Consider the following 15,426-nt stretch of genomic DNA (forward strand, 5'->3'; position numbering starts at 1 on the left):
CTCCGCGCTCCCCGCGCCGGCTCCGCCGCCGCGCCTCCGCAGAGACGGAAAAGACGGGAGGAGGAGGAAGGGAAAAAAAAAAAAAAAAGAAAGAAAGAAAAGGGAAAAAAAAAGGAATAAAGCCGGGAAAAAAGGAAAAACCCCGAACCCCGGAGAGCTGAGGAAAACAAAGGGGAGCGCCCCGCGCCCGCGCCCCCGCTCCGCCGGCTGCCGGAGCCGCCCCGGTCCGGGGAGCGCCGGGGGCCGCCCGCGCCCCGCCGCCTCCCATTGGCTCCGCCGCCCGCTCATTTGCATACCGCCGTCTATTAAAGGCGGTGCGGAGGCGCGGAGGGGCGCAGACGGCGGCGGAGGGTGCGCGGAGCCGTCCTCCGGTACCGCGCACCGCCCACCGCCCCCCGGGCACCGGCATCCTCCTCACCATCATCACCCCGGACCGCGCCGTCGGGCCGAGCCCCGCGCAAGTGCCATGAGCCCCCTGCGGCTGCTGGCTCTCGCCTGCCTGCTGGCCCCATCCCGCTGCAAGACGGTGAGGTACCGCACCGACGAGGAAGGTGCACCGGGCACGGTGATCGGTACGCTGGCCGACGAGATGCCGGTGAAGGCGCCGGGAGAGATGAGCTTCCGACTGATGCGGCAGTTCAGCAACAGCTCGCTGGTGCGGGTGCGGGAGGAGGACGGGCAGCTGAGCATCGGCGAAGCGGGGCTGGACCGGGAGCAGCTGTGCGGGCAGGCCCCCCAGTGCGTACTGGCCTTCGATGTGGTGAGCTGCTGGCGGGAGCGCTACCGCCTGGTGCACGTGGAGCTGGAGGTGCGTGACATCAACGACAACGCCCCACGCTTCCCCCACGCCCAGATGGCGCTGGAGGTGTCGGAGAGTGCCGCACCTGGCACCCGCCTCCCACTGGAGGTGGCCGTGGACGAGGACGTGGGCTCCAACTCCATCCAGAGCTTCCAGGTCTCCCTCAACAGCCACTTTGGTGTGGAGGCACAGACACGGGCAGATGGGGCACGCTGCGCCGACCTGGTGCTGCTCCAGGAGCTGGACCGTGAGCGCCAGCCCTCCTACACGCTGGAGCTGGTGGCCAAGGATGGCGGCAGCCCAGCGCGCTCAGGCACGGCCACGGTGCACGTCCGTGTCCTCGATGCCAATGACAACAGCCCTGCCTTCACCCAGGGCTCGGTCACGGTGGAGCTGCCCGAGGATGCACCACCTGGCTCTCTGCTGCTCGACCTGGATGCCGCTGACCCTGACGAGGGCCCCAACGGTGAGGTGGTCTACACCTTTGGCAGCCAAGTGCCCCCCGAGGCACGGCGGCTCTTCCGCCTTGACCCGCGCTCGGGACGCCTCACGCTGGAGGCCGCCGTGGACTACGAGCGCACCCGCACCTACGAGCTGGATGTGCGTGCCCAGGACCGTGGCGCCAGCCCCCGTGCCGCCACCTGCACCGTCGTCGTGCGCCTTGCCGATGTCAACGACAACGCACCACGCATCAGCATCAGCGCCCTCCGTGGTGCTGCCAGCACCGCTGGCGTGGCCTATGTCAGCGAGGCAGCGGCCAGCGAGAGCTTCGTGGCCCTTGTCAGTGCCTCAGACCGTGACTCGGGGGCCAACGGGCAGGTGCGCTGCAGCCTCCGTGGCCATGACCACTTCGCCCTGCAGCGTGCCTACGAGGACAGCTACATGATCGTCACCACGGCAGCACTGGACCGCGAGCGCATCCCTGAGTACAACCTCACCGTGGTGGCCGAGGACCTGGGCTCGCCACCCTTCAAGACCATCCGCCAGTACACAGTGCGGGTGAGCGATGAGAATGACAATGCACCACTCTTCGCCAAGCCCCTCTACGAGGTGGCTGTGCCAGAGAACAACCCCCCAGGCGCCTACCTCACCACCGTGGTGGCCCGTGACCCCGATCTTGGCCACAATGGTAAGGTCACCTACCGTCTCCTGGAGACACAGGTCATGGGGGCCCCCATCTCCACCTATGTCTCAGTGGACCCTGCCACCGGGGCCATCTATGCCCTCAGGACGTTCAACTATGAGATCCTCAAGCAGTTGGACCTGAGGATCCAGGCCACTGATGGAGGCTCCCCGCAGCTCTCCAGCAGCACCCTTGTCAAAGTGAGAATGGTGGACCAGAATGACAACCCTCCTGTCATCATCCACCCGGTGCTCACCAACGGGACGGTGGAAATCGGCGTGTCCAGCAAGACCTCCCGCGACTCCCTGGTGGCCCAGATCAAAGCTCGAGATGCAGATGATGGGGCCAATGCTGAGCTCACCTTTGCCTTCCTGGAAGAGCCCCAGCAGGACCTTTTCACCATCAACCCAAGTACTGGGGACATTGTGCTGAGGGGTGACCTCTCTGAAGAGCTGGGGCAGCTGTTCAAGGTCATCCTCACTGTGACAGACAATGGCAGACCCCCCCTGGCCACAACAGCCACAGTCAACTTCCTGGTGACCGCCACTGCTCCTTCCAGTATCCAGGAGATAGCCAAGCCCAGCTCCTGGGAAGGAAAGGCTTTGCAGTGGGACATCCCTCTGATCGTGATCATTGTCCTGGCGGGCAGCTGCACCCTCCTCCTGGTGGCTATAATCACCATCGCCACCACCTGCAACAGGCGCAAGAAGGGGAACGAGATCAAAAACAACGCTTCCTTGAAAGAGCAGATAGACATCTCCCACTTGGAGAAGGGCCGGCAGGAGGAGAGCAGCCAGAGGGGGAATGTGTTTGAGGTACGAACCTTTCCCAGCAAAACCTCTTTCACCAGCCCCGACCCTTCTCCAGCTGCTGAAGAGATCTCCACTGCTGAGAGCGGCAGCGACAGCACTTGCCTCTACGAGGGTCAGAAGAGACTCAGAGGACCAAGCGGGGAGGTAAGATCCTGATGCGGGGAGGGGGTCGGAGGTTGGGGGGGGGGTGTGTGTCTCTGGGGATGTGAATTGCAGAGATGTGGTTCTGATGTCGATTTACCCTTCGCTACTTCCCCTCTCACCTCTCCTTTGATCCCCCACACCCCAGCAGGGCTTTGCTGCTGCTCCGAGTTACAGCAAGGAGCCTGCTCCCCCCGTGGCCATTTGGAAGGGGCACTCGTTCAACACCATCTCCGGCCGAGAGGCAGAGAAGTTCAGTGGCAAAGACAGTGGCAAAGGTGACAGCGATTTTAACGACAGCGACTCGGATATCAGTGGAGATGCCCTGAAGAAAGATCTCATCACGCACATGCAGAACGGTAAGGGCTCAGCCCCTGCTCCCAGCTGGCCCCTCCAGACAGACGGACAGGTGGATGGGGAGGTGGACAGAGGGACCCATCCTCGGGGCACAGTAATTAGGCAGGGCAGCTGGAGGGGGAAGCCTGATGCTGCGTGACTCAAACTGCCCATCTCTTCACAGCAGGCTGCTGGACACTGGTTCCTCTCTGCACTGAGCACCTGGCACAAACTAGCAGGTGCTAGAAGTATAGGATTGGGTTTTTTCCTCCCCAAAAAGCTTCCCTTAAAGTTAGGATTGTGAGGAGTGTCCCTAGCAAAACAACACAACCTTCCCAAGCATGTTTTTTCGTTGTGCCGTAGAGCATCGTTTCCCGACTCCTACTGTCAGTGCATTGAATCACCCCGTGACTGGTGACTCTGAGGATGATGAATTATGTGCGTTTATTCCTGCAGTAACGACAGGTTTCTCCTTCTCTGTCTCCCTTTAGGTCTGTGGGCATGTACGGCCGAGTGCAAGATCCTGGGCCACTCGGACCGCTGCTGGAGCCCCTCCTGTGGCCGAGCCAACCCTCATCCCTCTCCCCACCCTTCGGCACCCCTCTCCACCTTCTGCAAGAGCACGTCCTTGCCCAGGGATCCCCTTCGCAGGGACAACTTTTATCAAGCCCAGCTGCCCAAAACAGTGGGTCTTCAGAGTGTCTACGAGAAAGTGCTGCACAGGGACTTTGACCGGACGATCACACTGCTCTCCCCACCACGCCCCGCACGGCTCCCTGACCTTCAGGAGATCGGGGTGCCCCTCTACCCAGCCCCCTCGACTAGATACCTGGGCCCCCAGACTGACACAGCTGAGAAAGTGTAGCCCAACACGCTCCCCACCTGAGTACACATGTCCCTGCGCGCACACGACTAGGTCACTCCCGAGAGCCTTTAAGTTATTGACCAGATCCGGTGTCGTAGATGTAAATATGCAAGATGTGCCTTAAAAATGAAGTTGTTGGGAAAGATTTCCAATCACGTCAGTACTGTTTGATATTTGCAAACAAAAAAAAATTGTTTGTAGTTAATGTAATTTTTATGAAATGTGCAGTATTTAAATTTTTTTTCATGTTTTCTACATTTTTTCTTTTTTTTCACCCATGGCCTGCCATTTTTTGTAGTGTTTTTAACCTGTACATTGTGTAATGTAATGTTTGTACATAATGAAAATTGGTTATATTTTTATATAATAAAAGCTTAAAAAATGGGAATTCTTGCCAAAGGACCTGTCTGAAAGACACAGTAATAATAATTAATAATAATATCCTGAATATGTAGAACCTTGTAAGGGAAATTCCTCTTTCACGGTGTAATAATAACCTAAGCAACCCAGTGTACTGAGAAGTTTGCCTTGCCAAATGTGACTTGTAATTGAGTCTGTGGTCAGCTTAAATGTTATTTAATTGCCTTTGGTTCCTGTAATCTGTGTCACTGATAAACACTAATAAAGGTTTTGTGATGTGTCAGAGGGATCTGTTCATGGATTTCATGCTTCAGAGCACAGAGGTCTTTACAGGTCAACAAAAGTATTTTGTGCAGAGAAATGCAGTGGGGAGGAGCATGAATGATGCTACTTTTAGTCTTGCCCATCCTTCATCTCCAGCAATACCTCACTGGAGGCTTAGCTCTAGAGATGTTAATGATGGGTTGCAAGGTGGGAGGGAGGGCTGTGTGATGGAGCTGGCCTTTGCTTTTCACTGCCTGGCCTCAGCTCTTCCAGCCCCATCTTTCACTGGTGGGAAGCGGTGTAATTTTAGTGAAACAAATGAAGCTATGTCCATCAACTGAAGTGTTCATGCGGTGCGAATATCTTTGTATCAGCAGCCATTCAAACACTTTGCTTTCTCATCTGGCTGAGGCGTTGATTTGAGTCAAGCCGCATAGGTATGTGCTTATATGTTTATCTCTTGTTAAGGCAGCCTTACTAAAGGACAGTAACTTGCATTTTTGTACCTACATTTATACACCAAGAGAAAGAATAGGTTTATATTTGTGCATGAAACAGAAAGAACAGATGTTGATTATGTTGAGATTGTCTGTGCTACTGTGGTGGGTTGACCTTGGCTGGAAGACAGGTGCCCACCAAGCCGCTCTATCACTCCCCTCCTCAGCAGGACAGGGCAGGGAGAAAATAAGATGGAAAAAACTCGTGGGTCAAGATAAAGGCAGTTTAATAAAGCAAAAGCAAAGGCCGTGCATGGAAGCAAAGGAAATCAAAAGATTTATTCTCTACTTCCCATCAGCAAGCAATGTCCAGCCACTTCCCGGGAAGTGGGGCTTCACTACACATAGCAGTTGCTCCGAAAGACAAATGTCGTAGTAACGAATGCCCTCCCCCCCCCCCCCCCCCCCTTTCTCTTAGCTTTTATTGCTGAGCAGACATCACATGCTATGGAATATCCCTTTGATCAGTTTGGGTCAGCTGTCCTGGCTATGTCCCCTCCCAAGATCTTGCCCACCCTCGGTCTGCTGGTGAGGGGGGGAGATGTTGGAGAGACAGCCTTGATGCTGTGCGAGCACTGCCCAGTAGTAGCCAAAACACCAGTGTGTTACCACCACCTTTCTGGCTACCAATACAAAGCACAGCACTATATGGGCTGCTATGGGGAAAATTAACTCCATCTCAGCCAGACCCAATACAGCTACCGATTTTGCCTCCTCCTAGAAATGACAAAGGCCTGAAAAAAAACCATATAGAGCTTTGAAATTCCCTCCCCTCAAGGTTTCAAGTTAAAAGCAGATCTCAAATCCCTCTGCTGAAATCAGCTGTAGAATAGCACTGAACGAAACAAAGCATGAGCATTTCTTCCTGTGTTCAAAAAAATGTTTATAGCAGAGATAACACTTATATTTGAGTTTTAGTATTGGATTGAACTTTTCCAAAAAGGAAGCACTGCTACTCACTTGGAGTATATAATTTTGCATTTTGTACAAATCAAGAATCCAGAAATTTGCACATGACAAAGCTTTTGGGTTTTATCATGAATTCTTCAATTATATGTCTAATTAGTATGGTACATATATATAGAAGATGACTCACAAAGAAAATATAAAGCCCTCTTAGATATAAACAAGACTCTATTAGACTTTGTGTCTCAAAATGTAAGTAGAAAACAGTATCCCACCTGCACCTCCCTTAACCGACAGAAATTCCCTTTCTCCCCTGACTTCCAGCTTTCTCAAGCCCAAGTAGCAAGAGTGGCAGAGCCTGACCAAGTTTTCAGGCACACATGGTCTGAGTTTTAACAAGGGGTTCATAAAAGCCACTGTGTGAAGATTTGTGGTGGGCAGAGAGCTTCAGAGACTGTACTTGAAGGGAATTGAAATCAGGCTGATGCAAGACTCAACTGGGAAGCAACGTCTGTGATACAGCTTTTATGGTCAGGAAAATAGGTTAGCGTCTCTGGCGATTTATCTAAACCTGGTAGTAAAAATCATGATGCATCTAATGAACTAAGAGGGTTGTCTTGGTTAAATTTAGGGCTGAAGTTTGGGCTGAAGGGTGGGTGCTGTGAAGGAAGGCTGGGAGCCTCCCTGCCGGCTAATCAGCAGTGATGCAGAGCAGCAAGCCTGCATGTGAAGTAATTAGTCATAACTCTGAATGCAGGGAGGGAAAGGCTCTCTGTCAAAAAAGCAGGGCAGTCTCATGAGCTGGTTCTTTGTCATCTAGTTTGCAAGCCTGGGATATGTACTGCAAGACCTCCACAGCAGGTCCCGAGGCTCTCCTGGGGGAGGCTGGCAGGAGGTAACAGCAGCCGAAGGGCAGTTCATTGCACTGGGTTGAGGTGCCAAATTCACCGTGTTGCTTGCAACAGAACCTGTGCACTTCTACAGGTGGGTCAATGCTCATTGCTGCCTAACCAGGAGTTTGGGTGACTCCAGTGTGAGGCAGTCTTGAAATGGGGGGAAATAAAGTCACTTGTTCCCATTCTCAGAGCAGCTTTCAGCAGCAAGGAGCTACAGTCTCATTGGGGTCTGGGATCTGTCTAGTCTGGGGTCCTGCGTGCTGCCAGTAAAATGTGGGATTCATCGACTCAGCATTTAAATATGAGGCAGTCACTTTGCAGGGCCTCTTTGGTTAGTGGAAAGATATGGACCTCTTCTGAGAGCTTCTCATCTTGGCTTGGAGACAGGCAATGGGGACAGCTCAGGTGAATCACTGAAGCTCCTGATCTCCCCTTTGCCAGAAAGAGTAAGGGGCAGCAGCCCAGACTCCTTTAACTTTTAGATGCCTAAAATTAGGTGAGGGAAATCCCCAAGCTCCATCAGATAAGAACACACATCATCCAAAGTGCATATGAGTGGAGAGGGGAGCCCAAGGCTTAGCTCCCGGGCAGGGCCCCTTGAATCAAATGTTTGCGCCATCAATGCTATTTCTCTGTGTATGTCCTAGTTTTTTTCTTTTATTTTTTGATTAACATAACTGAGATTTTTTCTAACATACTTCAGAAATTAATGCAGACCTACCAATTAAATTCCATTTATTTGCCAAGCATAGTGTGGCATCAGCCCTGTGTCATGTGTGGCAGACGAGACTGTGCAGCCACACAACCTCTCCATCACGGACAGCTGCCCTCTCTTGCCTGCCTTTCCCCGTCTCAGGGGGCAGAGGTGGGGAGGGGGAGCAGGGATACAGCACTGGAGGCAGCACTCTTTCACTGAGACAGCATTAATTCCACAGCCCAAACTGGCTGCAGCAGCTGGAGGTAACAAAAGCCTTAACATCGAGCTTGAGCCTACTCCTGCAGAAGTCTCTGGTTGTCACCTGCAATGAAGCAAAGCACCCTTGGCTCCCTTCACTCAGTGGAGAGAAACAGGCACTTTTAGGGCATGAATCATCTCCTCCTGAACCAGCCAGCTAAAACAGGTCTGGTGTATTGCACTCAGAAGTTCCCCATCCCTCCCTACATGCAACCTGTAATGGTTGTAGATGTTTGCACTGTGGACGTCCAACATCTAGTGAAACAAATCTCACCCCATGTGCTTTCAAACACTGCCAGGTAGTTTGCTGTTAGCAATTGCCACGAGACCATCTGATCTGAGCATACTGACAGTGTAGTAAAATGAGGGAGCTGTAACCAAAATTGATTAGATGAAGGTGAAGATACCTAGTAGCATCGAGCCAGGCCATTGGAGGCCAGCAGACTCAAAACCAGGTGCCAGTGTCCAGTTTCTTTGGCATCAAGGGAGAGGACTGAAACACAGAAGTGGGTAATTGCCGCAGCCTCTTTTCCAGGTGTACCTGCACAGCCATGAAGACGTAGCTGCAATACCCAGGACACACCGGAGTGATGCTGCAGCAGCACAGCCACCAAATGCCTTGTCTCCCGAGTGCCCCAGAGATGTTCTGGGACTGTGGGCTTGCAACTGCCACCCTGGAGACCTTGAGGAGACATCCCATCTGTTTTAATTGTCATTAAATTAAATTAATTTTCCCAAAGTCAAGCCTGTTTCGCCTGTGATGGTAATTGGTAAGTGATCTCTCTGTATCTATCTCAGCCCATGAGCTTTTTCATCTGATTTTCTCCCCCTGTCCTGTTGAGGAGAAGGAGTGAGTGAGCAGCTGGGGGGGGCCTGGCTGCTGACCAAGGTCAACCAACCACACACACACCAAGGAAGCAAGATCCGAGAGATGCCTTCTGTGGCACTTTAGCCAAAAAAAAAAAGCAAATTCCTACTGTCCCGCTCTTCTCTCCTGTGCTTCTTGAATGCCTTCAAGGATGTTTTATGTTTAATGATGTGTGATGGAGCCAAACACCACTGTGAGGTGCCTAATTCTGTTTTCTGCAGTGCATGCTCTAGATGCAGGACTCCTAGTAAAATGGGGTGGCAGCACCCATGCTTGTAAGTGGATATGGCTGTGATCTCTGGGATGGGGGCTTAATCCTGTGATCTCAACACATGCGAGAGATGCTCAGAAAATGCTGCCTGGACCAGGCCCTGAAGGCAGAGAGTCACCAGGGTGGGCTTTAGCTGAAGATTCAGACAGATGTGCCTTTTGTGGCCAATGCATAGGGGTCTACATCAATGGTAGGCATCTACGGTCCTGTGGCAGACGAGGACTGGCCAGGGGGGTCTAGAGGGCTGTCTGGCTCATCTCACAGTAGGCACCTGCATTCACTTAGCAAAATTGCTCTCTAGTCTCCTGTAACTGTGTTGACTTCCTTACCATTGTATACAACAGCAGATTAAACACCTGCCTTACACACAGACACACACGTTGTGGATATAGAAATTCAGGTGGGTGCGCTGTCACCAAAGGGGATGGTCCACCCTTCTCTTCACCCGCAGCTTCATTTTCCTTTGACTTCTTTGCCACCAGCACCCAAGAAAGTCACCTGCCCATGGGCAGATGTATGAAAGTACCAAAACTGGGTAGATTCCTGCAGGTTTAGCTCAACCAGGGGTCAGGAGAATGTCAGATGCTGTCAGGGAGGGGGCAAAGAGGGAGAAGGCCCCCAGGGCCTGGGAAGAAGGCAGGACTGTGCTTTTGGGTAGCAGCCAACAAGTAGATCAGTCTACATGTAATGTAAAACCTCTGGAGGCTTCGAGGCAATTTCAGGGTTGGCCAAAGAGGAACATAATGCCTTTTGGATAATTTGAAGGCTTGGCATCACTAGTGATAATGCCTGCTCACTCTTCAAATGTCACCTAAGACCAAATTTAGGCTGAAGAATGTGGACTAGTAACTGGGAAGAAGTAAATGTTACTTTCCACCATATATGCCAAGGTCTTCAAGCCTTCCGTAAGAGGATGCTTTGGAGAAACTCCCTGGAGTTGGGTTCCCCCCTCCTTAAGCAGTGATGATCCCTCCGCTTACCCGTCCTTCCTGATGGATGCACAAAGCTGGTTTCACACTCAAGCCCACGATGTCCATGGCAGTGGGATCCCCACCACTCTCAGGGCTCCTGGGGCATGCTGCCCATCCAACGTTAATCATATTGGGAGAGTTCATAGGGAGCCAGGGAGCCCAACACAGGCAGGGAGAGATGCAGGGATCAGGACGGGGACTGGCTTCAGTAGGTTTCTCCTGTGCCGTGGTGCCTGGGGAGGATTACAACAATCCTGGGAGCTGAATTGGAAAGGGAGCAGATGGACACCGAGCTGAGAAAAGCAGTGACTTGGCCTGGATGTGAGAAGCCAGTGGGTTCGTTCAGTTGGTAATTATTAATTATTTTTGACTGGGCATTAGCATCCTCGGGGTTACAGACATGAGCACCCATTTTAGCCTGCAGCAGGCAAACCCTACTTGCCTGTCAGCTCCTGCTGCAGTCAGAAGCTGGCTGCTATGCCCTGCCGGTACTTTTTGAGTAAGGAAGACCTACCAGCCCCACACATGAGGTAGGGAAGCAACCCTGTGTGGTGCTATAGTCGAATGCTGTTTAAGGATGCAGACATCTTTGTGGTAACAACTCCGTCTTTCAGATTTGATGGCAGGTCTCTGTTCCAAGCCCAGTTGTGCTCTATTGCCTTAACCTATGCAGGGTGAATGTGCTGGAGGCCAGACATGGAGGCTGCCTCCTACTCGTTCTCCTCTCCCAGGTGACTACTTCAGATCCCAACACAACATCCGCTTTCCAGCTATCTCCAGCCATGAAACAGTTGACTCACAGTTTACAGGTGCTTCTTAAATTAAGGTATTGGGCCTCAGCAATAAGGTTTTATGGTCACACTTGTACCCTGGGTTATCTGAGTGCCATGGGATTTGGGCACTTCTCTCCTGGCATGAGCACAGAGGTGGCCGCAAGAGGTCCCAGTTGCCACCATGGCAAAGCCACCTCTAGGCTTTCTTCTGGATCTAAAGTGGACCCATAGTGGGAACAGCCTTTGCACCCACCACAGATAGGTGGTCACCAACACCTTCGCAGCTTCCCAGGGTCTCGGCGTGGACAGCCCAGTGCTGGGAGCAAGAAATGACACTTGTCCCTGCAGCTGTCTGTCTGCCAGGCAGCCCCTGCCCATCTTTGCAGTCCAGCTCCTGGGACCCTTCGCCCACCTGCCTGCTAGCTGTAGCCTTCTGCTAGGGTGATGAGCCCTGGCCCTGCCTGGGGTGGCTGCTCTGTGGATGGTCACTGAAACCCTGGCCATGTGCTCCATCCCCTCGGGATGGGACAGCTCACTGAAGAACAACCAGCCCAAAGGGCCCTGCAGACAAGACCTGCCTTTCCCCACAGGCTCATGCTCTGTGTAGAAATACGCCTTATGGTTAAAGCAAAATGGCTCAGGAATAACTTGAATTTGCTCCTGCAAGAAGAGGGGAGTTTTGCAGGAGGTCAGCAGAGGCCGTGATGATGGACAACTCTGTAGAACTCCATCAGGGGGACAGAAAGACACAAAGAGAAGAAGAAAGGGCAACAGCTTCCTCCCTTCACCTGGAAAACTCTTCTCCCTCCCACTCACAGTGAGAGGAAGACCAGAAAAGCAGGGAGTTTTGGAGGACAGGAGAGAGGGACCCACATGACATGAGACTAAGCTGTCTAGAGGCTGCAAATGCACAAGGTTTTTGGAGGACAATCCCCGGTAAAATAACCAATTATTTCATTTATGTACGGAGGATCCTCAGCTTAATTAATCCTTTCTTTTCATTCAAAATGTGTCCACTGGAGTTGGAAGAAATTCAAGAATCTTGACCTTCCAAAAATCCTAGAGCAGACACTAAAAGCAGGTTTACTGGACAACTAGCTAGAGAATAGCATGAAGAGGCACCTCCACAGATCAAGATCTTAAAATTGCTTTTGCCCACAAATTTGCTACTGCCTGAATCTCTGTGTGTGGGACAATGGTGTATTTGGTGTGTGACCTCTGAGCGGAGGCATCCCATCCCCAGCTCTTTGCTGTGGCTCACGGATAATAATTCACCAAAGTCTCCTCCCTCCCCAGAGGTTATTTCATTGCTGTACCAAAGACATTCCTCCTCCCGCCCTTGGGGGCTAGACCACTTCAGAAATGGGTTTCAGCCAGGACTGGCAGCCTGCTGTGACCTTTGCCTGTTTGAGTAATGCATGATAACAACAGATCTGAGATGCCTCCCAAGACACCACTTGGCGGGATGTTAATTAAAACAGAGTAGCTCTACCTCTACCTTTTGCAGGGCCATAGCTCAGAGCACTTTACGAACGCCCAGGAGGTAAAGGAACATGTTCAAGGCCACGCAACACATCTGTGAGAGAGCTGGGAGTAAATCCAAGTGCTTTTTGTTTGCATATCAGCACACAACCTGGCATATAGGATGAATCCCAGGACAAGACCAGCTGGATGCACCAGAGACTGGTGGCATGGGAAGGCAGAAAAATTGCTTCCAATCACTTCACTTGAAAGGGAAAGAGCATCCCGCCTCCATCCGTTCCCGCCCACACCAGCAGCAAACCATCCCTGTCCAAATCGCCTTTGTAAAGGTCACTGCGGTCCCTTGCTCCCCTGTCAGATCATAACAAAGGGGTTTGGTCTGGCACTTCCAAATTCATGGCTGCATTGAGCCCCGGGATGGCTGGGGTTCTGCTTCGTTTTACCACCCTGACATGACCTGGGTTTTCTTAGCAGTTATTTATTTTTATTTATTTAACTGCGTAAACTGATTATCCATGTAACAACTTTAATCAATTATCTGTGGCAAAGAACTTCTCTGCAACTTAATTAGCAAAGTTCTTCCCTGACCTAGCGATATCTGATTGCATCATAGAAGAGCTTAACTTTGAAATGGCAACACAGTTCATTAAAAATAACTAATAGCTGCAGGGTTTAAAGATGTAAATGTTCATTTTCTTAATGAGAAAAAAAAGGGCATGCAGACTCTACCTGTCTATATTCATTATACTGTGTCCACATGGGATGACTCACATTTGCAAAACTCAAGTTTAATTAACATGCTTATTTTTACAATGATATTTCTCATTATAATAAATTAAATGTTTAAACAGCCAGTGCAAACATTTTGATCCAAGACAAAAATGCTTGCACAGTGCTAGTTTAAGCATTTAATTTATTATAATCCTTTCCATAACAAATGCCTTGGAAGTTGATTTTTTTCACTGTGAAAGGCTATTAGTATTATTTCCTCTGGTAATGTTTAATCCAAGACAATCAAAAATGTAAGGCGTGAACAAAATTGGACTGGAAGCAACGATGATAAATGAGATAGGGAAGGAATCTGCCTCCGCCGGTAGCTGCGCCGGCGCCTGCAGCTGGTGCCTGCTCTGCGGCGAAGCTGCGCCCTGGCAGGCCGCGTTGTCATTAGGAGCTCATACACAAATTAATCAAAGCGCATCGATTAATCCAAAGCGCGTTTGGTCCCATAGAGCGTTTACCCCGACCCTATCCGCTGCCCCACGGGATACCCGGGGCGGAAGGGGGGGGGGGGGGGAGGGTGTCTTTCTGAAGGGCTCCTTCCAGTCTGAGTTTGCTTTCTTTTAAACCAACCCTCAGCATCTCCCGGCTGGGATGGATGGATGGAGGGGCAAAGGCCCCGGGGACCCCCGCATCCCCCGGCCGCTGCCGCCGGCGCCGCCGCTAGATGGGGGTGCGGGTCCGGCCATCCTTGCCCTGCCTGCGGCGGCCAGGGCAGGGCCCCAAAACGGGGCTGGGGGGGGAGGATTTGGGAAACATCAGTAAGAAGTGGAAGCAGAGGATTCGGGAGACTCCAGCATCCTGCACCGTGAAAGCGGAGCAGGACGGGGGCGTGCTAAAATCATGATGTCTTGCAAGAGTTAGGAGCTTTCTGGTTAACATAGCTCCTTATTTTCATGGGGTTTCCAGCCCGGGCATTGGTGCCGGATAGGAGGCTCTGCTATGAAATCAGCAGCCACTTTACAGCAAGGTTCAGCTGCTAATTTCTAAAAAGCTTCTGGCCCAGCTCCTGCATGGCTGGGGTCCTGGGGTCAGGGAGGGCATCCTTCCCCACTTGGTGTAAATTCACCAAAGGCGATATCATTCCCCAAAGGGATGCCAGCTGAGGGGGCTCCATCAGCTCCCACCCAGGACCAGGACTGGGAGATGAAGCCCTGTGAGAGGCCAGGAGAGCAGGGCACAGCGAGGCAGGCCAGGGGGGCTCCGGGGGCGTAGGGAGAGCAGGACGGGATGCTCAGCCTGGCTGGGAGCTGGGAGCCAGCCTCCATATGACTTTCCTTGGGTTTGTGTCCCCAGGAGACATCTCCCGCACCTCCTCAGGGGGAATTTCCACCTTTTTGCTGGAGCAGTGTCTGCAGAAAGAAATGGGCCAGGAGGCAAATTCCTCTCAAAGTGGTCCAGGAGGGGAAGCCTTGCAAGGGATAAAGCCAAGGCAGGGTTGTGCAAGCAGGTGAAATAAGCCCACGCATTCAACTGCCCTGAGCAGCTAGAAAAACAGAAGGCAATGAGCCGCCTGGGCTGGGCACAGACATGCAAGGACCCCCTGTGGGTCCCCAGCATAAAGCCACCGGCATCCCCCGCCACCATCTCACCCTTGCATCCAGGAAAGCTCCCACCCTGGCTCAGTGGCCTGGAACCAATGTCAAGTCACCATAGCTCTACAGGATATTTCAGTGATGCTGAAAAGTTAGTCTGCAAGTCACTCCAGTTTAGTACGTAATTCAAAAGTATATAATTTGAATTAATAAATAAAGCCCTTTAGGGGATCTCACTATGCTGTGAAGAGCATTAGCAAAACACGAGTTGTCAATCCGTTTAGCCAGTTGACAAGCTAGAAACCAGCCAACAGTCCAGGCTGAGCCAAATCAGCAAAGGAGAAGAGAAAGCTCTCCTGGATTTACCTCGGACGAATGACCGTGACAGTGATTTTTTTTAAAGAAACGGGCACTAAAACATTCATGGACAGATTACCAAGTGTCCCCAGACTACTGAATTAAATTCAGGGGTTGCTCACGGTCTGACGAACGTCCTGCCAGAAGGCACCCATTTATTTTTCATTGCTTGCTGCTTGACAAATCACTGTGTTCACAAAAACTCGGCAGATTAATAAACTGATCCCACTGCTTAACTAATTGGGAGAAGCCAAAAAGTGATCTGAGTAGTAGTACGACGGTCATTACAAAAATATCCACTGACTTTGGAAAATTGAGGGCACAACATTTTTACCTCGAAGGGCAGCTTTATGTAGGCCACAAAGCGCCTTGGGTATTTCTTACGAGTCCATGAGTTTATTCATGTATTATTTCCTCGGATATTCAGTATATTTTTCC

The 15,426-nt window shown here is 51.6% G+C and overlaps 1 protein-coding gene across 1 annotated transcript; it reads left to right on the top strand.

The window, feature by feature from the left end:
- Positions 1–350: 350 nt before the first annotated feature.
- Positions 351–4,675, top strand: PCDH8 (protocadherin 8). Its single transcript, XM_009467223.2, has 3 exons — positions 351–2,878; positions 3,024–3,234; positions 3,703–4,675. The coding sequence occupies exons 1-3, from the start codon at positions 467–469 to the stop codon at positions 4,074–4,076; spliced, it is 2,997 nt and encodes a 998-aa protein (XP_009465498.1). The 5' UTR covers positions 351–466; the 3' UTR covers positions 4,077–4,675.
- The last annotated feature ends 10,751 nt before the right edge of the window (positions 4,676–15,426 follow it).

Source organism: Nipponia nippon, unplaced genomic scaffold (assembly GCF_047370975.1).
Source record: "Nipponia nippon isolate SJK-2023a ecotype South Korea unplaced genomic scaffold, ASM4737097v1 scaffold_2, whole genome shotgun sequence".
Taxonomy (NCBI): domain Eukaryota; kingdom Metazoa; phylum Chordata; class Aves; order Pelecaniformes; family Threskiornithidae; genus Nipponia; species Nipponia nippon.